General features: G+C 45.9%; 2 protein-coding genes across 2 annotated transcripts in view; both read right to left on the bottom strand.

Moving 5' to 3' along the window:
* LOC134908922 (cytochrome P450 2K6-like) overlaps positions 1–24,300 on the bottom strand; it is a 225,376-nt gene that overhangs the window by 174,624 nt on the left and 26,452 nt on the right. The window lies entirely within an intron of this gene.
* LOC134909192 (cytochrome P450 2C14-like) overlaps positions 20,429–24,300 on the bottom strand; it is a 29,164-nt gene continuing 25,292 nt past the window's right edge. Inside the window, exon 8 of the mRNA XM_063915796.1 lies at positions 20,429–20,658. Coding sequence (XP_063771866.1) covers positions 20,491–20,658 — 168 coding nt within the window. The 3' untranslated portion in view covers positions 20,429–20,490. The remainder of the gene's footprint in view (positions 20,659–24,300) is intronic.

Below are 24,300 nucleotides of genomic sequence, written 5' to 3'. Positions count from 1 at the left end.
CGGTATCCGCCGTTAGTTCACAGGGAACTAGACAATTTATTGAGGCAGTGTGCCCCCGTTACCAAATACCATCTAGGTTCCACTTCTCTAGGCAGGCGATACCGAGAATGTACACGGACGTCAGAAAAAGACTCACCAGTGTCCTAAAAAATGCAGTTGAACCCAATGTCCACTTAACCACGGACATGTGGACAAGTGGAGCAGGGCAGGGTCAGGACTATATGACTGTGACAGCCCACTGGGTAGATGTATGGACTCCCGCCGCAAGAACAGCAGCGGCGGCACCAGTAGCAGCATCTCGCAAACGCCAACTCTTTCCTAGGCAGGCTACACTTTGTATCACCGGTTTCCAGAAAACGCACACAGCTGAAAACCTCTTACGGCAACTGAGGAAGATCATCGCGGAATGGCTTACCCCAATTGGACTTTCCTGTGGATTTGTGGCATCGGACAACGCCAGCAATATTGTGTGTGCATTAAATATGGGCAAATTCCAGCACGTCCCATGTTTTGCACATACCTTGAATTTGGTGGTGCAGAATTTTTTTAAAAACGACAGGGGCGTGCAAGAGATGCTGTCGGTGGCCAGAAGAATTGCGGGACACTTTCGGCGTACAGGCACCACGTACAGAAGACTGAAGCACCACCAAAAACTACTGAACCTGCCCTGCCATCATCTGAAGCAAGAAGTGGTAACGAGGTGGAATTCAACCCTCTATATGCTTCAGAGGTTGGAGGAGCAGCAAAAGGCCATTCAAGCCTATACAATTGAGCACGATATAGGAGGTGGAATGCACCTGTCTCAAGCGCAGTGGAGAATGATTTCAACGTTGTGCAAGGTTCTGATGCCCTTTGAACTTGCCACACGTGAAGTCAGTTCAGACACTGCCAGCCTGAGTCAGGTCATTCCCCTCATCAGGCTTTTGCAGAAGAAGCTGGAGACATTGAAGGAGGAGCTAACACGGAGCGATTCCGCTAGGCATGTGGGACTTGTGGATGGAGCCCTTAATTCGCTTAACAAGGATTCACGGGTGGTCAATCTGTTGAAATCAGAGCACTACATTTTGGCCACCATGCTCGATCCTAGATTTAAAGCCTACCTTGGATCTCTCTTTCCGGCAGACACAAGTCTGCTGGGGTTGAAAGACCTGCTGGTGAGAATATTGTCAAGTCAAGCGGAACGCGACCTGTCAACATCTCCTCCTTCACATTCTCCCGCAACTGGGGGTGCGAGGAAAAGGCTCAGAATTCCGAGCCCACCCGCTGGCAGTGATGCAGGGCAGTCTGGAGCGACTGCTGATGCTGACATCTGGTCCGGACTGAAGGACCTGACAACGATTACGGACATGTGGTCTACTGTCACTGCATATGATTCTCTCAACATTGAAAAAATGGTGGAGGATTATATGAGTGACCGCATCCAAGTAGGCACGTCACACAGTCCGTACTTATACTGGCAGGAATAAGAGGCAATTTGGAGGCCCTTGCACAAACTGGCTTTATTCTACCTAAGTTGCCCTCCCACAAGTGTGTACTCCGAAAGAGTGTTTAGTACCGCAGCTCACCTTGTTAGCAATCGGCGTACGAGGTCACATCCAGAAAATGTGGAGAAGATGATGTTCATTAAAATGAATTATAATCAATTCCTCCGCGGAGACATTGACCAGCAGCAATTGCCTCCACAAAGTACACAGGGAGCTGAGATGGTGGATTCCAGTGGGGACGAATTGATAATCTGTGAGGAGGGGGATGTACACGGTGATATATCGGAGGATGATGATGAGGTGGACATCTTGCCTCTGTAGAGCCAGTTTGTGCAAGGAGAGATTAAATGCTTCTTTTTTGGGGGGGGTCCAAACCAACCCGTCATATCAGTCACAGTCGTGTGGCAGACCCTGTCACTCAAATGATGGGTTGGTTAAAGTGTGCATGTCCTGTTTTGTTTATACAACATAAGGGTGGGTGGGAGGGCCCAAGGACAATTCCATCTTGCACCTCTTTTTTCTTTTATTTTTCTTTGCGTCATGTGCTGTTTGGGGAGGGTTTTTTGGAAGGGCCATCCTGCGTGACACTGCAGTGACACTCCTAGATGGGCCCGGTGTTTGTGTCGGCCACTAGGGTTGCTTATCTTACTCACACAGCTACCTCATTGCGCCTCTTTTTTTCTTTGCGTCATGTGCTGTTTGGGGAGGGTTTTTTGGAAGGGACATCCTGCGTGACACTGCAGTGCCACTCCTAGATGGGCCCGGTGTTTGTGTCGGCCACTAGGGTCGCTTATCTTACTCACACAGTCAGCTACCTCATTGCGCCTCTTTTTTTCTTTGCGTCATGTGCTGTTTTGGGAGGGTTTTTTGGAAGGGACATCCTGCGTGACACTGCAGTGCCACTCCTAGATGGGCCCGGTGTTTGTGTCGGCCACTAGGGTTGCTTATCTTACTCACACAGCTACCTCATTGCGCCTCTTTTTTTCTTTGCGTCATGTGCTGTTTGGGGAGGGTTTTTTGGAAGGGACATCCTGCGTGACACTGCAGTGCCACTCCTAGATGGGCCCGGTGTTTGTGTCGGCCACTAGGGTCGCTTATCTTACTCACACAGCGACCTCGGTGCAAATTTTAGGACTAAAAATAATATTGTGAGGTGTGAGGTATTCAGAATAGACTGAAAATGAGTGGAAATTATGGTTTTTGAGGTTAATAATACTTTGGGATCAAAATGACCCCCAAATTCTATGATTTAAGCTGTTTTTTAGGGTTTTTTGAAAAAAACACCCGAATCCAAAACACACCCGAATCCGACAAAAAAAATTCGGTGAGGTTTTGCCAAAACGCGGTCGAACCCAAAACACGGCCGCGGAACCGAACCCAAAACCAAAACACAAAACCCGAAACATTTCCGGCGCTCATCTCTAATTAGAACACGAGGACATGCACTCAGACTGGAGGGAGGTAGGTTCAAGGGAAGTTTGAGGAAAAATTACTTCACAGAAAGGGTAGTGGACAAGAGGCTAAGGGAGGTGGTAGAGGCTAAGACAGTAGAGCAATTTAAACATGCATCTGATAGACATAAGGTTATCCTTACAAAGAAATAAGGATCAAATTAGATATATGGTAAAAAAACAGACAGTCTAAATGGGCCAAGTGATTCTTATCTGCCGTCACATTCTAGTTTCTATGGTTAGAACAGCCTTGTTCCTCTGCATTTGGTCAGTTATCTAATCAGCACCCCATAAGACAGATAGCCAATCCTTACTCTAATACCCCTTTTCCACTAGCTTTTAAAACACTGGTAAATGCGCGGGGCCACGCATTTACCCGTGTTTTTTTCTAGTGGAAAAGGTCCCCCCTGCAAATTCCCGGATCAAGTGATCCGGGAATCCTACCCGGGTAGCTTGCCAGGTTGAACACATGTTCAACCCGGTAAGCTGTGTAGTGTGAACGGGAGCCCTTTTCATTGCGACACGGCTCCCGTTCACATTGTATGGGAGGGTGGCGCTGGGAGATCACGTGATCTCCCAGCACCGCCCCTGCCACGTCAGCAGCAGCGTCACCAACTCGCCTATATGCCGGATTGTTGAGTGCTGTGGGAAAGGGGCCTGTAGCATGGGTCGCAGCCGTGTCAGGCTCCCGGCTGCGACCCGTGCTACAGGTGGAAAAGGGGTATTATTCTAAAGGAATGCATTAAATCAAAGACCAGCAATTTTGAAGATGTTTAAGGTCGCCTTTATGTTGCTCAATACAATTGCAGAACGCTGTGATCTATTCTTTTCTGTATTATATTGCTACAATGTTCTAAGAATCTCTGTCTGCATGTACTGTGGTCTATAAATAAACACTGCATTATATAGATGACATATCTTGAGTTGCAATTTATTTATATATTTGTAGAAAAACACTTCAGTGACTATGTGACATATTTATCACAATCTGCATTTTTAATGTTGATGTGATAATTTTTTTCACATAAAGTGAATATTTACACAGGAGTTTACTATTCTGCTCTTGCCGGGATATGGACTCCAATAAGCACCTGTCACGACAAAGAGCTTGTGGCCGGAGACCCGCCAGCCACATGGATAATGGCAGCTATGGCGCTGAATGGGGTTAACCCTCAGCTGCCAGGCACCATTTGGACAATGTGCACTAGGTGCCATTTTAAAAAGGAACACTTGGCTCTAGGCACCATGCACTATACATAACTAAATGTATGTTTAATAATGTCTTAATATGTTATATTGCTGCGCTGTGTGCAGTTGGAGAATTATGAACTGCACGGTTATAGGACTACATGGACAGGGAACTTATGAGAAAAGTACAGTATGAGTTATTTTGATTCTAAAGGGCTTTAACAATTGTTGTTCAGCAACTTGTACACAGCAAGTCATTTGGTAATTGTCCTAGCTCCAGACTTGCTATGTACAAGTAAGTGTCAATTAGCCGGCCTTTTGGTAGCCAAACATTTTCTTTGAAATACTAACTAAGGTTTGGGAGGAAGACTGTGTTTTCAGCTTTTCCTGTTGTTAGCCCAAAAACTGGGTTTGCATGGAGATGTGAATGAGACAGGAAAAGGAAATCAAATACAAACTGTATTTTGAAGCTATGGGATAAATGTATCAATGGCGAAGTGTAAACTCCCAGGGTGTAGGAATTGGAGTTTAAATGACACCAAACTTTGTGTGTGACAGGAAGGAGGAAATTGCTTCATGCACTTATATCCTTTTAAAATGTAATTTATTTATATTTTGTAAGATATCCTGATTGGATGGAAAGGACTCAGGGGGGGAATACCCCCTGAGATGCATTGTGGTTAAACTTTATAAAAAGAGGAGGCCTGTGAGCTCCAGAGTGTATTATACCATTTTCATTCTGCTGTAACATCTTGCTGTATTGCTGAGTTCTTTTCAGAACTATTATTGGGCAAAAAAACATCATCTGCCTCAAGACGACCGCTTCATCTTGTAACCTGCAGGGATAGGCAGAACCTAGCTTCATTTTCCGGCTGTCCTGGGTGTATCCAGCATCTCCAAGCTCCGCCTTCTGCCTGCTACTGTGCTGTGCTTAGGCAAGCAACATTTGGGGATTTGTCAACACCACACGGGTGGTAAGACAGTGTGTCGACGCATACAGATCAGAACCGTGATTCCAGATGCAATGGCAGGTTAGGAGTTTGGTGGTGGCAGTGTAGTACCCGCCCACTGCGCAGTGGGTGGAGTCAGTAACAGGCGGTTACTGACGGTAAGCGGGAATCCCCTATGTGGCCAGGTCCGGTGTGACCTAAAACTGCAATCTGTGACTAAGGACGGGACACGAAAGCGGTGAGGGCTGTCGTACGGGACTGTCCAGTCACGGAGCTGAAAGCAGATTTATAGCTTACACTACCACTGTGCTACCGGGTTTGGCTCCAGAGTGTGCTGACTGGTGTATGCTTCAGTGATGGGTCACAGAGAGGGATGCGGAGGATTCCTCTAAAAAAAATCCTGATTTAGTAGCTTTTCTCCAAAAACACCAATACATATTAATAAATAGGCCCCTTGGCCATAGTGAACCAATTAAAAATGCTTTATCTTATATTACATATTTTTAATTATTTTCATCCTAACTGTCTCTTGCAGTTATATAACATCATCTATAGAACTCACTTTACCTTTGAGTCATATTTTTGTCCTATCATTATAAACAATTACAGTAACATTCACAGTGGGGGGTGGCGTATTCAATTGTTTGAAAAGTCAGTTGGATGACTGTTTTTTCCTATCTAATAGACAGGAGAAAACAGACACCCAACCGACTTTTCAAACAATTCAATTCCCCCAACTGTCTCTTATTTTTTTTTAAACTCACTTTACTGTATCTCTAGTAAGAAAACTTGTTACACCCTTACTCTGTCTATGACCAGAGGTGTACCTACTGTAAGTGCCATCATGCCCGGAGCAAGGGTTTGTTTTGGTGCCCCCCTTCCCTGTAATGAATTAGGGGCCTAACCAACATGTGGTGGCATGTAACATTTAAAAAGAAACAATGTTTAAATAAAAACTAAATTGGTGACAGGACCGGTTCTAGACCATCTGGACCTCAGGGCAAAAGTTTCCTTCGGGTGCCCCCCATGTTTAAAATAGGGTCAGTATGTACCGAAGGTGTGTGTTTGTGTGTGTGTATTGGCAGCGCGCAGGACCAATGGTACATGTACTCGAGGCATTAACAGCTGTTCCGGCCTATGCTCATCTTTTTCTGTTACCCTTTACCCTTTTTCCATTCACCTCAACAACCTGTGATCATATGTTGGCAAGGGCAGCGTCATTTAATTGATCCCGACCAGAGTTTTGCAAATCGGTGTCAAGTGGCAAATTCTTGCAGTCCCGGTCAGGAGCGCTCTCAGACTCAGGGCAATGCCCAGAAGAAGGATTCGCCACAAGAACTGTAGCTTTAGCTCGCAGAGGGGCCAAACCTTCAGATAGCGGTTTCAAAAAATCCCCGAAGCCTGGGATATTGTGCCACAAATTTAACAGGTATGGAAGCTTCAGGCCAACGGCTGCTATTACTTCATGACAGCTGCTCCTTAAGCTAATCCTGATTCAGACTCTTGGAAACCTCTCTGTGGAACCATGGATGCACAACACTTCTACAGAGCCTGGAACTCTCTCTGTTACCATGGGTAACACAGCCTCAGACACGAGTGACAATTCACTGCCTTTATCTACTAAAGCAGGAAATTTGTGACTCCCTAATACAACTGGTTCCCACAATAGGGGAGGCCACAAAGTCAGTGGAACCTTGATACAAAAAACTGGGTAACCTGGCCCCATACTAGCAGACCTACAGTCCATTGGCTCGGCTTTTCAGGACAATCTTGTCTCACATGCCCCGGTTTGCCGCATTCATAACAATTTATGCGGCTTTCTTTATACCCTTCTACACAGCTGGGCCCTTCAAGAGGAGGCAAGTACCAGCGAGGTGCCAGATTTTCCGTCTGCGGGGCCCTAGGTTCCTTTTTAGGGGTTCTAGCCATATTGACAGCAGCTTCATACCGTTCTATAGAGATGGCCAATGCATCCAGCGACTGGGGATCCTCTTGAGGTACCCAGCACTACATCTCTCATACCAGTGATGCACATTGATCTATGGCTACAGTCTCTACCACCTGCATAGCAGTATGAGCTTCTGGCTGCATCCAGCTTCTGCCATAATGGGAGAGCTCAGCCAGCTGCTTCCAGACTGATACCCCTGGACACAGGACCCAGTCCCTGAAGCACTGTGCTTTACCTACTACCGTAACACCGCTGCAGGCCAGAATGGCCATTTTGACTTTCTCATAGTTAGCAGCTTCATTATCTGGCAAGTCTGCATACGCTTTCTGTGACTCCCCAGTAAGTTAAGGTGCTAGTTTGTCTGCCCAGAAGGCTTGCGGCCACTTTAAACATTGTGCCACTTGTTCAGAAATAAGGGGATTTGCCTCTGTGTCATCACTGGCAGACATTGGCCCTCATTCCGAGTTGATCGGTCGCAAGGCGAATTTAGCAGAGTTACACACGCGAAGCCTACGCCTACTGGGAGTGTATCTTACCTTCTTAAAATTGCGACCGATGTATTCGCAATATTGCGATCTCAAACTACTTAGCAGTTTTAGAGTAGCTCCACACTTACTCTGCCTGTGCGATCAGTTCAGTGTTTGTCGTTCCTGGTTTGACGTCACAAACACACCCAGCGTTCGCTCAGACACTCCCCCGTTTCTCCGGCCACTCCTGCGTTTTTTCCGGAAACGGTAGCGTTTTCATCCACACGCCCATAAAACGCCGTGTTTCCGCCCAGTAACACCCATTTCCTGTCAATCACACTACGATCGCCGGAGTGAAGAAAAAGCCGTGAGTAAAAATACTATCTTCATTGTAAAATTACTTGGCGCAGTCGCAGTGCGAATATTGCGCATGCGTACTAAGCGGATTTTCACTGCGATGCGATGAAAAAGAACGAGCGAACGACTCGGAATGAGGGCCATTGTTTTTAACTGACCAGAGGTAGATTCCTCATTTATAGACTTAAGGAAGCTCACCAATTGCTCCTGTGTGGTCTGGTGTGCAGCCAACAAGGAGGTTAGTGTCCAGAATATTTCCTCCATCCTGCTCAGTACGAGAGTAATGCAGGTTCAGACATTTGGTGTATGTGCTTGGCTGAGGAGCCAATGGGGCGAAGCTACCATCTGTGGGATTATGACTGAACGCTTCTATATCAGTGTGCCCCCTAAGCGCGACGCTAGATGACACCAAGGTCACAGATTCAATCCCCATACAAGCCACCACAGTGTAACAGGGTCGCCGCTAAAGTCTGGGCACAGCAGGTAGTATACAGAGTTTGTGAGAGTATTTAATGGCATAAGGCAGCAAACAAACTTAACACCAAACTGTTAGGGTCTCCTGTCCTGTGCTGCCACGTCGTCATGGCAACCGGGAGACAAGTGCTAGTGGAGTAACCTGAGCGCAGCTGATACTCCGGTTCGGGTCTTTTGCTGTGCAGTGGTTATTGGCTCTGTGCACGGCAGGGGATCCGGTGCTGGTTTTTGTGCTCACAGTCTGTGAGGTCTGAGTGGGGCGTGGACAGCACCTGCTTTATAAGGCCTCTTTTCAGGGTAAGCAGATGCTGCTGAATCTTTGTTGGTTAGTCAGTTCATGAAAGTTAGCCAGTACTGTGTAGCTTTGTATTTGTTTGTTGCTTACTGCAAATAGGCCTGGGGATTTGGTATTACACTCTGCCAATCCAGACCTAGCAGTAAGACTGGAGTCAGTCGTTTAGCTTGCTGGGGTTCTGTTACTACTCTGTGAACTTAGCAAGTTTGCGGCTGTATTCTAAGACTTGCCTGTCTAATCCTGTCTCACTGTGCTAGGTGTCAGGGGTCAGTTTAGTGGCAGTAAGCTAAAACCTGTGCACTGCAAGTGAGAATTAGGATTGTGGAGAGTCTCCTTGTGTCTATCATTCCATCTCTGACCAAGGAGTTTACTGCCACACCCGTTGGTAACCCTTTAGGGTTTTGCTGTTGCCCTTAGCAACAGCATTTCGGGTTCTCTACGTATTAAAACACAACATCTTGCTTTTTCCATCTGAGCAGTTCTAATACAAGGGAGATACCCATTTCCTTAGCCTCTGGGCTTCTCTGTTCACTTTGTGTGTATTTTGTTACCCTATCACCTTCTGTGTACGTTATGTCATATTCCCCAGTTTGTCTGTGAGTCCATTTGTTTTGCATAACAGTTCAAACACCAGTACATTCCTGCAGACACTGGAGTGCATAACAGTTCTGACACCAGTACTTTCCTGCAGGCACTGGTGTGCATAACATATTCAGCAGCCTAATACTCCTGTTGAAATTTTGTGGGAATATGGAGCATACCCCTCAAAATACGTTGCAACAGGTGGTCGATCAGGTGCAGGTCCTGACTCGACAATTTAATGATTTGTCCATTAAAATGCACACCTCCCAGGCTGCTGGCAGAGCTCCCGCAGCAGCAGCACCTGCAGGGGTTAAGGAGCCGAAAGTAAATCTCCCGGATCGTTTTTCTGGAGATCGCTCGCAGTTCTTTTGTTTCAAGGAGAGCTGCAAGCTATACTTCCGGCTTAGGCCTCAGTCTTCTGGGTCGGAGATTCAGCGGGTGGGCATAGTGATTTCCTTGCTACAAGGAGACCCACAGGTCTGGGCATATGGGTTGCAGCCTGACTGTCCGTCGCTTAAAAGTGTTGATGCTTTTTTTACGGCACTGGGCATGTTGTATGATGACCCTGACAAGACGGCCTCAGCCGAGGCTCAGATTTCGATCCTTAAGCAAGGGCGAAGGCCAGTTGAGGTTTACTGTACGGAGTTTCGGAGGTTGGCCCATGATACCCAGTGGAATGACCCAGCCCTGAGACACCAGTACCGAAGAGGTCTTTCTAACCAGATAAAGGACCAACTGGTACAATATCCCTTGCCTGATAGCTTGGATCAGCTCATGCAGTTATCCATCCGGGTGGATAGACGGCTGAGAGAGCGTAGGCTTGAAAGGGAGACTGAGATTTCCTTCCTTCCCAAGGGAACCTCAGACTCTGAGGAATTTTCTGAGGAACCTATGCAGATTGGGGCTACCCGCCTCTCCTCGCGTGAGAAGACGCGGAGGAGACAGCAGGGGTTGTGCTTGTACTGTGGGAATAAAGGTCATGTGGTAGTATCATGCCCAGAAAAGCCGGAAAACTTCAGGGCCTGAGGGTGATGGGAAATATCCTGTCAGGCCAGAAGTCAGAATTTCCCAAGAAGACTTTTATCATTCCGGTGACCTTGAAGATCCTCGGTCAAACTGTCAAGACTGAGGCCTTTGTGGACAGTGGGGCCGACGGGGTTTTTATGGACCGCCAATTCACCCTGAAACACTCTGTTCCCTTAGTACCCTTGGCATCGGAAATTGAGATTTGTGGGTTAAACGGGGAACCATTATCCCAAGGTAAAATTACCTCTTGCACTAGCCAGATTTCTTTGTTTATTGGAGCCACACACTCTGAAAAATTGTCCTTTTATGTGACTGTCTGTACTTTTGCCCCATTGGTGTTGGGGTTACCCTGGTTAAGGGCCCACAATCCTCAATTTGACTGGGTCTCTGGGGAGATTCTTAGTTGGGGTACTGATTGTTTCAGGAGTTGCTTGAGCCTTCCAGTCAGGCTCTCGCAGCTAAGTTTGCCAGGATTGCCAGGGTGTTATGCAGATTTTGCGGACGTGTTCTCCAAAAAAGTTGCAGAGGTACTACCTCCCCATCGCCCCTATGACTGTGCCATTGATTTGTTGCCAAATGCTAAGCTTCCCAAGAGCAGGTTGTACTCCCTGTCACGTCCTGAGACTCAGGCTATGGCAGAGTACATTCAGGAGAACTTGGCTAAGGGATTTATCAGACCTTCACAGTCTCCAGTTGGGTCGGGGTTCTTCTTCGTGGGTAAAAAGGACGGTTCGTTGCGACCCTGCATCGACTTCAGGGAATTGAACCGTATCACGATTAAAAACTCATACCCACTGCCTCTCATTTCGGTCTTGTTTGACCAGCTTCGTACTGCCACCATTTTTTCTAAGATTGACCTACGCGGTGCGTACAATCTAATCCGAATAAGAGAGGGGGATGAATGGAAGACTGCCTTTAATACCCACTCAGGGCATTATGAATATTTGGTGATGCCTTTTGGGCTCTGTAATGCCCCGGCAGTCTTCCAGGATTTCATGAATGATGTGCTCAGGGAATATTTGGATAGATTCTTAGCTGTATACTTAGATGACATCCTAATCTTCTCCCATTCCCTGGAGGAACATCGGAAGCATGTACGCTTAGTCCTCCAGAAACTCAGAGACCACCGTCTTGGGGCGAAGCTGGAGAAGTGCGAATTTGAAGTTCAGCAAATCGCATTTCTAGGATATATTATCTCCCCAGAAGGTTTCCAAATGGAGGGTTCCAAGGTACAGGTAGTCCTGGATTGGGTGCAGCCCACTAGTTTGAAGGCGCTTCAGCGTTTCCTGGGCTTTGCGAATTTTTATAGACGATTTATCGCTGGATTTTCGTCTATAGTGGCGCCCTTGGTGGCACTCACTAAGAAAGGGGCGGATGTTGCTCACTGGTCTTGTGAGGCTAAAGCGGCTTTTGCCCGTCTCAAAAGGGCATTTGTTTCGGCCAAGGTGCTGTGACACCCAGATCCAGAGCGTCCTTTTGTGGTGGAGGTGGATGCCTCTGAGATGGGTATTGGGGCAGTGCTTTCTCAGATGGGAGTGTCTGATAATCGCCTTCATCCCTGTGCTTACATTTCCCGTAAATTTTCGCCTGCCGAGATGAATTATGACGTGGGTAACCGGGAATTGTTGGCTATTAAGGATGCACTCGAGGAGTGGAGACACTGGCTAGAGGGGGCTAAGTTTGTGGTCTCAATTCTCACTGACCATAAGAATCTGGCATATTTAGAGTCAGCGAAGCGTCTCAATGCCAGGCAGGCACGATGGGCTTTGTTTTTTGCTCGCTTTAATTTTTTGATAACATATCGCCCTGGGTCAAAAAACATCAAGGCTGATGCGCTCTCGCGGAGTTTTGCTCCAATCCAGGAGACCACCGAGGAGCCGTTGCCCATTGTTTCCCCATCATGTATTAAAGTGGGCATTACCCAGGACCTCTTATCATTAGTCCTTAGAGCACAGGAGCAGGCTCCTCCAGACCTTCCGGTAGGTCTTTTGTTTGTGCCTCCTAGGTTAAGACAGCGAGTGTTCCTGGAATTCCATGCCAAGAAGTCGGCAGGTCACCCGGGTATTGCCAGAACTCGGGAGTTGCTATCTAGGGCGGTGTGGTGGCCCTCGGTGGCTAAGGATGTGGATCAGTGGGTTCGGGCATGTGACATCTGTGCCCGAAATAAGACTCCTAGAGGGGTTCCTGTTGGCCCATTACATCCACTCTCTATCCCATCTAAGCCATGGACCCACATTTCAATGGATTTTGTGGTGGACTTGCCCAAATCCTCGGGGATGACAGCCACCTGGGTTGTCGTTGACAGGTTTTCGAAGATGGCGCACTTCGTTCCACTGGTTGGGCTGCCATCAGCCAGACGCCTGTCTGAATTATTTATGCTGCATGTTGTGCGTCTCCACGGGTTGCCACTTGATGTGGTCTCTGACCGCGGATCCCAGTTTGTGGCCAAATTCTGGAGGGCATTTTGTTCCGATCTCCAGATTTCTGTCAGCTTGTCGTCAGGCTACCATCCGCAGTCTAATGGGCAGACTGAAAGGGTGAACCAGTCCTTGGAGCAGTTCCTCAGGTGTTATGTCTCCAAGTGTCAGACTGACTGGGTTGCTCATCTGTCCATGGCGGAGTTTGCCTATAACAACGCGGCTCACTCTGCTACAGGGATCTCTCCCTTCCTTTGTGTGTATGGGCATCATCCTAAGGCCAATTCTTTTGACCCCCTGGACTCCACGCCTGGTGGTTCCTCTGTGGTTTCGGTCCTTAGAGGTATTTGGCGGAAAGTGAAGAAAGCCCTTGTGTCTGTGTCATTAGTGACCAAAAGGGTTTTTGATAAGCGGAAAAGACCCTGCAGCTTCAAATTAGGAGACTTCGTCTGGTTGTCTACCAAGAATTTGAAGTTGAGACAGCCATCTCATAAGTTAGGCCCCCGGTTCATCGGCCCTTATAAGATCACCAGGGTTATCAATCCGGTGGCATTTCAGTTAGATCTGCCCCGTTCTTTGGGTATCAATAAAACATTTCATTGTTCCCTTTTAAAACGGGCAATTAGTAATCCTTCTTCCAGTGGAAGACCTTCCCCTCTTCTGATACGTGGCCAGAGGGAGTTTGTTGTTGAAAGGATTCTTGACTCCAAGGTGGTTCGGGGTCGGCTGTCATTTTTGGTGCACTGGAAGGGGTATGGCCCGGAGGAGCGGTCGTGGGTGCGCAGTTGTGATCTTCATGCCCCCAGACTGATACGCTCTTTCTTCTCGCAGTTCCCCGATAAACCCGGTGGTAGGGGTTCTTTGACCCCTCGTCAGAGGGGGGGTACTGTTAGGGTCTCCTGCCCTGTGCTGCCACGTCGTCATGGCAACCGGGAGACAAGTGCTAGTGGAGTAACCTGAGCGCAGCTGATACTCCGGTTCGGGTCTTTTGCTGTGCAGTGGTTATAGGCTCTGTGCACGGCAGGGGATCCGGTGCTGGTTTTTGTGCTCACAGTCTGTGAGGTCTGAGTGGGGCGTGGACAGCACCTGCTTTATAAGGCCTCTTTTCAGGGTAAGCAGATGCTGCTGAATCTTTGTTGGTTAGTCAGTTCATGAAAGTTAGCCAGTACTGTGTAGCTTTGTATTTGTTTGTTGCTTACTGCAAATAGGCCTGGGGATTTGGTATTACACTCTGCCAATCCAGACCTAGCAGTAAGACTGGAGTCAGTCGTTTAGCTTGCTGGGGTTCTGTTACTACTCTGTGAACTTAGCAAGTTTGCGGCTGTATTCTAAGACTTGCCTGTCTAATCCTGTCTCACTGTGCTAGGTGTCAGGGGTCAGTTTAGTGGCAGTAAGCTAAAACCTGTGCACTGCAAGTGAGAATTAGGATTGTGGAGACTCTCCTTGTGTCTATCATTCCATCTCTGACCAAGGAGTTTACTGCCACACCCGTTGGTAACCCTTTAGGGTTTTGCTGTTGCCCTTAGCAACAGCATTTCGGGTTCTCTACGTATTAAAACACAACATCTTGCTTTTTCCATCTGAGCAGTTCTAATACAAGGGAGATACCCATTTCCTTAGCCTCTGGGCTTCTCTGTTCACTTTGTGTGTATTTTGTTACGCTATCACCTTCTGTGTACGTTATGTCATATTCCCCAGTTTGTCTGTGAGTCCATTTGTTTTGCATAACAGTTCAAACACCAGTACATTCCTGCAGACACTGGAGTGCATAACAGTTCTGACACCAGTACTTTCCTGCAGGCACTGGTGTGCATAACACAAACAAAATAAATACATTTTCCAATCCACGGGGCACTGATGGTCCAAGTCTCTAGCACTAGGGAAAATGTTCCCCGCTCACTGGCCGCTTATCGGCACCAGTGTCTTGAGCAGTAGACTTAGCAGGGTTTAAATACCTGACAGTACAATTAGATCAATTCCCAGCTGTGGCTGGGAAGGTCCGAAAACCTTGACCAGAGCCTCAACTACACCTCAGAGCCCCTATCCGGGCTTTACACTGAACCAGATTCTTTTACCTGGCTACAAAGCACTTTCTCTGAGGCTGGACGGCTTTTCTTTAACCCTCTACAGGAAAGTTGTGACCAGGGAAATACTGCATTTCCTGGTGAAACTAATCATGTCTCACCACAATATATATATTCAGTTATAGATTTCTCATGTACAGTATTATGCTATGCTTTTTATGATTTTTTTTTTTAGTTGCATGAAAGTGTAAGTACTCCCTTTTACCCTTTAGGTGGTGTGGCACTGTGGCATATTTTCAAATATCCATACTGGTGGGGTTTTTGTTGATGCATGTTGCATGAAGCCACTTAGTGATGCTATTTATTTCTGTATTAATTATATATTTTCTTTACTTTTTGTTTTGTCTAACAAGGATCTTCCATGGAGAGAGCACCACTAAGGGCAGGGGTGGGCAATTATTTCAGCTGGGGGCTGCTTAACACTTCCAGCGAATATTCGAGGGCCACACACAAAATACTCAAAAAGAGTCCCCTTTTTACACATTACGGCAGACAGCGTGCCCTTTTTTACACATTACGGCATACAGCGTCCCCTTTTTTACACATTACGGCAGATAGCGTCCCCCTTTTTACACATTACGGCAGACAGCATCCCCTTTTTTACACATTACAGCAGACAGCGTCCCCCTTTTTACACATTACGGCAGACAGCGTGCCCTTTTTTACACATTACGGCAGACAGCGTCCCCCTTTTTTACACATTACGGCAGACAGCGTGCTCTTTTTACACATTACGGCAGACAGCAACCCCTTTTTTTACACATTAAGGCAGACAGCGTGCCAATTTTACACATTAAGGCAGACAGCGTGCCCTTTTTACACATTACGGCAGACAGCGTGCCCTTTTTTACACATTACGGCAGAGAGCGTCCCCTTTTTTTACACATTAAGGCAGACAGCGTCCTCCTTTTTACACATTACAGCAGACAGAGTCCCCTTTTTACACATTACGGCAGACAGCGTCCTCCTTTTTGCACATTACGACAGACAGCGTCCCCTTTTTGCACATTACGGCAGACAGCGTGCCCTTTTTTACACATTACGGCTGACAGCGTCCCCTGTTTTACACATTAAGGCAGACAGTGTGCCCTTTTTACACATTACGGCAGACAGCAACCCCTTTTTTACACATTAAGGCAGACAGCGTGCCATTTTTATACATTACGGCAGACAGTCCCCTTTTTTACATATTACAGCAGACAGCGTCCCTGTTTTTACACATTACGGCAGACAGCGTCCCCTTTTTACACATTACGGCAGACAGCGTGCCCTCTTTTACACATTACGGCAGACAACCGGCCCAGCATATTGCCGGGTTGAGAAGCAAGCATGTTAGGACCAATGCCGGATCCCACCCGGGAAGGACCCGTTTCCAATTCCCGGGTGGGTACCGGCATTGGCGGTGTGAAAGGGGTATAACTGTTTCAATTTCATTCATTCATTATGTTATTTATGTGTATCGAACCAGCAATGAATTTCTAGGCAATCTGCCAAGATTTCTGGATGAGCATGATAGTAACAATTGTACTTCAAAAGAAACTGCAACATTGATTGAAATAAGACATATAGTATCATTTGTCTATACTAATACAGTAGATGAAGAGGACAGACACAAAAAAGACGCTCAGCTGTTTTTAAAAAAATATATTTATTTATTTTTCTACTATTCACATAGTCTTTGAAGTGAACCTTTACATCACTTCTATATATGTTTTTCTTTTTATAATTTGCATATAGTTTGCTTTCAAGATATGAGACAATACTATTCACTTTAAAATGGAACAAATAAAAGTTACATTTTAAACCTATTAGTGCACCTTAAATATATACTTTTCTTTTTTTCTTGTCTTCACCAGGTCTGCATCTACACTCATCTTAACAATGGTGATTATTAAGCCCACTTCGTCTTGGACAGCTGGTGGCGAATGATGAAGTATCTACCTTTCCCATATATCTGGAAAAATGAACCCTGGGAGATGGAGAGGTTTGGTGCTATTTACATGTGCTCTATGGTGTCCTTTCAAATTATTATGCATCTCTTCTGCAGTGCTTCGACACACTCTTTCCAATACAGATAGACTGCTGACTGAAGGACAGTTTGACTCTCTCCATGTTTACTTGAGTTTAGCAGCAGAAACTTGGACTCACTATCTCTATAGTAAGTGGGAAAAAAATATTTTCATATACCCAGGTCTCTTCACAGAACATCTCAGTGGTTGAAATCCATTTTAAATTTGGCATTGCCTCAGGATTTGGGAGTTCTTTAACATAGTTATTCAGATTACTAGAGATGTGGTGGGGAAGGGACACCATCTAACTCTCGCACCCGGCTGCTTAATCTTCTAGACCTACCTATTTCTAGTTACAAGTAATCTCTACTCAAACATTTTATTAATGCAGCAAGGCTGTAATCCCTGTTCATTGGAGGGCTCCTCAACCTCCCCCAATATCTGTGGGTATGGTTTAAAAGGATTGATATGTACATGGAAATGAAAGATGTAGCACTTTCCAGTCAGGACAAACACCAGGATTTCATTACTACATGGTTCACCTGGTTGGAATAAAAAGAATCTGCTGGGTTTCAGGCTTGCTTGTAGGAGTAGTGTCTGTCACTATTTATAGAAACTGGATAGAATTTCATTTTTAATACCATATAAATGTTCTTAATCAGTCACACCTGTTTTGTATGGGCTATTAGCACTGCTATATAAAGGTCACCCAGTCACTGCAATACAATCACCTTGATAAAGCTGTGTAAAACAGCGAAACGCGTCGGTGGATTAGCTGGACTCTGATTCCTCATCTCCATACAAACGCCTAGAATTCGGATATAGGAACTCCTCTCATCAGCGATTTGGACATCTGCACCATTGGACCTGAGCAACTATTTGGATCAAGCAGCCTCGTGAACCTAGCTACGTAAGGTCAATTCAACTGCAGTTTTTACTTTTCCATTCGCAAATATTGTTTCTGGACTGTGGCAAAATATCTTTGGGGATGAACTGTCTCATTTGAGACAGTTATAAAGTATATGGGACTTTTTAAATCTTTGCAGTGCTATGCTATGCCCTAATTTTATTGTATATAATTCTTTTTAATCATCTGTTGCAACAGTAATTATTTTCTTATATCACACTATTAAAATTGTGAGAAATTTCCTATCCAGTTTCACAGCGCTTATTCTTGTTTATTGTTGCTTGTAGGAGTAGTATAGTTGGGTGTAAACTTCACACTGTATAATCCTCCCACATCATATTGATGAATCTGTGAAGGAATGTCACCACCTTTATACACACAATTTATTCTTCCACTATCCTCCTCACCCACTCAGTTATCTTCTTCTCTCAACACCCCCCTCCCCAACCCTTCCCTGTCACTATATTTTTATTTTGCCTTTTTCTTTGTTCATGTGGTCCTATTAAAAATAAAAGCAGACTTAATTCTGTCTCTACAGTTGGAGGTCCTGCCCCCTGCAGAACGCTCAGTGGTGACTAGAGAGATATAGAGTGCAGCCCCACCTGCCCACCCCCTCACAGACACAGCCTGCATAGAATCCTGTAAGCACATAGAGCTGGCACTGCCCCCCATTTGAGCGCAATTCCCCACTCGTGGCAACCATTCACCCCTTCCACCTTGTAGCACTGGCACCATCCCACCCTTGGGACCCCTCCCTGAATCATGGCATAGAAGTGAGAGAGATTGGGGAGAGTTGTGGGCAGATGAGAGGGATGAAGGAGCAGGGAATAGCAATGATATAGAGAGAGGGAGAGCGGGGAGGGGACAGAGATGATAGACACAGGTGAATGTAGGGGAAGGTGCAGAGATTCAAAGGCTGGGGAAGGCATCTATCTGTACTGGGAGCTGGTAAACCTCCATACGCCCCACACTGCTCCTTCCCAACAGCAGAACCCTCCCTTCCTCTGCAGGATGAATTGCGCAGTTTAGTCACACATTCTGCAGGTCTGATTGGTGTGTTTTGAGGATAATTGTATCTGGATACATATAAAAGTCTCAACAATTATGACACATTTAAAAAATTAGCTTGGCTGAAAACATGTTCTAGCTGCGAGGTATAGCACAGGTTTCATAAGGCTGTGGGCCATTAGTGGCACCCAATGCAGGGGTGAGATCCAGTTTAGCTCCGGAAGGAGCCTGGAAGGTGAAGTTCTGCAGCAGCGATGTGAAAAACAGGAACAGCTCCATGTTAGCCAGGTTTTCCCCAGCACAGCTTCTTTTACCTGCAACAAACAAAGGAAAACATTTGATATGTACAGTTTAGTTCTCCAGAAATCAGAACCCACTTGAATTTTGTGGATCCAAACTACAGTAAACCAAAACCCAGCCCGGATCTCCGACAAAGATCCGAAGTAATCCGATAAGTTCCCGATCCCATGTGATATTGTGGCTCCGGCAGGCCAGGTATCGTGGACTACTGTATTCTTCGGTTGCCTGAGGCACCTCAAGCATAATCTGCGATAAGTGCGGGCATTGGGGGGAGGAGCACGTCGCATCAGGCTTATAGAATAGCCCTCAGCAATATAATTACCCACGGTCATTGAACGCAGGTAATTGGATACCCCCCTATGTGTTTGATAATAATAATTAATTATTATTATTATTATTATTATTATTATTATTATTGTAAAAAAGACACTCATTACCCGGACAATTAACAATAATGTTGCTGAGTGTTGTAAGATTCACTGTTCATCAGTCAGATTAAATCAATTTAAAAAATACACTAATCTATATTGCTTTGTGAATTTATTATTACCATTTTTTTTCTACAGTTTTAAGACATGACAGTTTTGCAGGGGATAGACTTTATTTTTAAATCTACACTAGGAAATGATATACTCACTGAACAGTCTGACTCCCGGACATACTGCCCCTCTCTCTCCGTCTCTAGTATTATTACACTGGGTGGTCTTCAGTATGCCGGCTTATTGGGATCCCGGCGCACAGTATACCGGCGCCGGAATCCCGACAGCCGGCATACAGACACTTATTCTCCCTCGTGGGGGTCCACGAAACCCCTGGAGGGAGAATAAAATAGCGTGGCGCACGTAGCGCGCCACCGTGCCCGCAGCGTTGTGAGCGCAGCGAGCCCGCAAGGGGCTCATTTGCGCTCGCAACACTGTCGGTATGCCGGCGGTCGGGCTCCCGGCGCCGGTATGCTGGTCGCCGGGAGCCCGACCGCTGGCATACCATACTACACCCATTACACTACTATATTAATCCCACAGCTTCTTTTTTGAGTAACTATGTACTGTACCTGGCAGTATAATCTGGAACTTGGTGGCCTTTTAAAAAAAACAAAAAAACAACACACACATTTTGCTTTACAATTAAGATCACATTGATTGCATGTTGGCTTTAATGAAATTATCAATAATTGTACTTATTGCCCTTCATGCCTTATTGAAAAAAAATCTGCTTTCCTTGTGTGGTTACTAATTTACAGTTTGGTGATGGTACAACACAGTAAGAGGCGCAAATTATACAAATTATGATAAGTGAGCTTCTGTAAATTCTCATACCAAAAGATCTGTCTTTCAAACTGCACTACTGACCAGGGATCAGTCAAGTAACATTCGCATGTAAGGGTAAATTTACTAAAGCTTCTAAAACAGAGAATTGGGGATGTTGCCCACAGCAACCAATCAGATGCTGTCTATCATTTCTCTATTGCACTTTAAAAAAGCTTTAGTAAATTTACCCTGTAATCTGGTTTAAAGACCGGAGACCTGCTCATTATTCAACTTATCTACCCAAAACTAGTAGGTGTATTACCCATTGAGAACGGTATGAATGCTTCAGTCTTCTTTAAATGCCCTTCTGTGTTCAGAAAACGTTCCGGGTAAAACTCTTCTGGTTTTTCAAAGTAGGCTTTATCTTTTAGTACAGAGGATAGTATTACCATCACAGGGGTCCCCTGAGGAAAAAAGTCAAAAACAGTGAGTATTTGGTATAGCGCCCCCAACTGGTCAGAACCAGTTCTTCAAGCAGAAGTGTGAACCATGAAGTCTGTAGCCAAACTGACCATTTATGCAATTAACCAAACTGAACAGATCCTAGGGAAAATTTACTAAGTGCCCGGATTGCTGTGGTTTCCTGGCGGGATTTCATTCCACCGGTTTACTAACCCCATCACTGCCAAAAACCTACCGACAAATCACAGTGTAGAATAGAAATAGCCATTACCATGTTACCCATGTAAAAGTACAGATGAGCCCTCATCCACCTATACATTTTGTGAGATTCATGGCACATTTATACCCCTTTCACACCGCTATGCCTGGGTGCACCCGATATTTTGTACACAGGTCCTTCTCGGATGCCAGCCGGCTGAGACTCCTTTTAGAGTGGTGGCTCGACACGCATATTGCGTGGTTGGTGACGTCATCGCCAAAATGTCCCGAAGTGCCGCCTCTTCCTATGCAGAGAACGGGTGTCGGGTTGCCTCGACCCTGGATACCCAGTCACACTGCACTGTGAGCCTGGTTGAACCTGGGCTCAACACTACTTGCTACCGAGTTGAATACCACATTCAGACTGCGCCGTTGCTGGGTGTTCATGTTCAGTAACCCGGTTATTGCTGGCAGTCTGAGAGGGGTATAGGACTCTCCATAACAGGTAGCAATTCACATACTTTCATACCTGTATCTAAATTTAGCGTCTGTGTTGCACTGCAGCTGCATCCAAAGTTGCTTATAGTTTACTGATTGAGACAAAAATACAAATTCTAAGCAATCGAGTTGGTATAAAGTTGCATATTATGCACAATACTGCATGGTGTGGTCTCTCATATCGGTCCTTTGCCTTTTCCCAGGTTAACATCTGAGTTGCACACACTGCTGCATGTAAAGCCAGTTGCAGTGTTAGGGGTAGTCCTGAGCTGCACTCTTATTGTAATTGTGCTGCAAATAAGATGCACATTCGGTACATAACTGTAGCGGGATGCATGGCGTGGCATAGTCACATAATCTGTGGCAGGCTACAGGGAGCGATTTGGTATGATTTGAGAATAGTGAGGACACATCTGTATAGAAACACCAGATTTCCTAGAATCAGACAATCCTGATGGCCTGCCTCTGACAGGAGGGTGTGTACAAATGATTGTATTTATTTGAAATGCAAAATAATGCTAAAAAAAAAAAAAGTAAAACCCAGCATGGGATCACTCCCAACTACTCAACCAGCCCTAGGCCTTGAAGCCGAGGTTGGTTGTAGAAAAATCAGGGGGGCAGCATGAGATCCCCCCGATTTTCTGCTGGAAATATAGATTGACCCTTAGAGTGGGATTCCTTCCACCATCATTGAAGCAGTGAAAAGAGTGGAGAAGTGAACCAGTGGTTGTGCCCCCATATTGCATATTGTCTGGTGGTAACCAGACATTATTACCCTGCACTATGGAAATATATGTAGAATCATGGGTTGGATGAGGGCACTAAAATTGCCCAATTTCCACCAACCTGGTACCCTAGTACTTACATACTTGGAGGTTCCCTAATTTAGTGCAGCAGTATATACACATGGGCAGTATACACAGGTGCAGCAGTATATACATATGAGCATTATACACAGGTGCAGCAGTATATACACATGTGAGCAGTATACACAGGTGCAGCAGTATATACACATGTGGGCGGTATACACAGGTGCAGCAGTATATACATATGGCCATTATACACAGGTGCAGCAGTATATACTGCTGGAAATGTGGTGAGCTTTGATCAGAGAAGTGCGGACAAGGTAGGTAGAGCCAGTAAACCTTTATTTTCTGAACAAACAAAATACAAATATCCCTGGCGCAGTGTCCATAATATAAATAGAAGTTGACCTAATGCAGCTAGTTGAATGAAAAGGGGAATTAAAAAAAAACACAAAAAACAAACACTACTGCCTATAGAGAAGTAACAATGGGGCCGATTGAGGTTGGATCGCTGTTCACGATCCAACTGCAATTATTGCTAAAAGGATGCATCTGCATGCGCCCGCATTTTCTGCAGGCACCCACAGAAAATGCGAATGCTTCAACCTATCAATCAGGCAGAGGAGTTCGCGGGGCAAGGGGCGGCAATGCTCTGTTTTCTAGGCAGAGACGGAGCGTTGCGGGGTCAGAGACAGGGAAACAGGGGTGGCGTCCTCAAAAAAAGGGGCATGGCGTGGGCGTGATCCCAGCAAAACATAAAACACAGCCGCTGTAATCAGAAAGATGGCAGCGGGCCTCCTGCAGATGCAACCAAGCTACGCTGGCAGGAGGCAACCCTAATTTCTACTATCAAGCAGATATTGCGATGCGATCGCAATTTCTGCCTGATCAAAGGGGGGAGTGGCGGACAGCATGCGGGGAGGCCTTGCCCTGCTATGGGCGACCCCCAGCATACGGTCACATGGATTGCAAATCCTGCTACTTAGCAGAATTTGCAATCCAACTTGAATCAGGCCCAATGTGCGCAGATTTAACTTGAAACTATAAATATATATATAACAATACTCTAAAAGTGCCTCATAATTACGATAAAATGCATTCAATATAACAATCAATAAAATGCAAAGAAAAACACATACAAGAGAAAATAGCCACAATATCCCCCCTACTCATTATAAACTGTATAAGTTGGTGCAGTGACAAGTAATATTTATTCCTCCAAAGCGCAGGTAAGTGTAAAACTGTTTTTGCCAGTTTCTGATCAGGTCAATAAGAAATGAATGATAAGTCAATATATCTGACAAACTCTTTTTGGCTGGTAGCAGCTTCCTGCGGGTCTCTGAGTCTGAGCAATTGCAGCAGTTAATGAACAGATAAAACATTGGCCCTCATTCCAAGTTGTTCGCTCGCTAGCTGCTTTTAGCAGCCGTGCAAACGCTAAGCCGCCACCCTCTGGGAGTGTATCTTAGCTTAGCAGAATTGCGAACGAAAGGATCGCAGAGCGGCTGCAAAATATTTTCGAGCAGTTTCTGAGTAGCTCCAGACCTACTCCTAGCATGGGATCACTTCACACGATTTAGTTCCTGTTTTGACGTCACAAACACGCCCTGCGTTCGGCCAGCCACGCCTGCGTTTTCATAGGCACGCCTGCGTTTGTATCTGACATGCCTGCGTTTTTCAGCACACTCCCTGAAAACGGTCAGTTACCTACCAGAAACGCCCCTTTCCTGTAAATCACTCAGCGGCCTGCAGTGCGACTGAAAAGCGTCGCTAGACCTTGTGTGAAACTACATCAGCCATTGTGAAAGTACGTCGTGCGTGCGCATTGCGCCGCATATGCTTGCGCAGAAATGCCGCTTTTTGACCTAATCGCCGCGCTGCTACCGAAAACAGCTAGCGAACAACTCTGAATGACCCCCATTGTCAATAAGGTTTTAAGACTGTGGGGTCTATTTACTAAGCCTTGGATGGAGATAAAGCACACGGAGATAAAGTCCCAACCGACCAGTTCCTAACTGTCATTTCTCAATGCAGTCTGTGACATGTCAGGCAGTTGCTGGTTGGCTGGTACTTTTATCTCTCTGCACTTTGGGGGTCATTCCGAGTTGATCGCAGCTGTGTTAATTGAGCACAGCTACGATC

The sequence above is a fragment of the Pseudophryne corroboree genome, chromosome 4 (assembly GCF_028390025.1).
Source record: "Pseudophryne corroboree isolate aPseCor3 chromosome 4, aPseCor3.hap2, whole genome shotgun sequence".
In the NCBI taxonomy this organism is placed as follows: domain Eukaryota; kingdom Metazoa; phylum Chordata; class Amphibia; order Anura; family Myobatrachidae; genus Pseudophryne; species Pseudophryne corroboree.
Note: the sequence above shows the minus strand (reverse complement) of the source record. Positions and strands in the feature narration are given on the sequence as shown.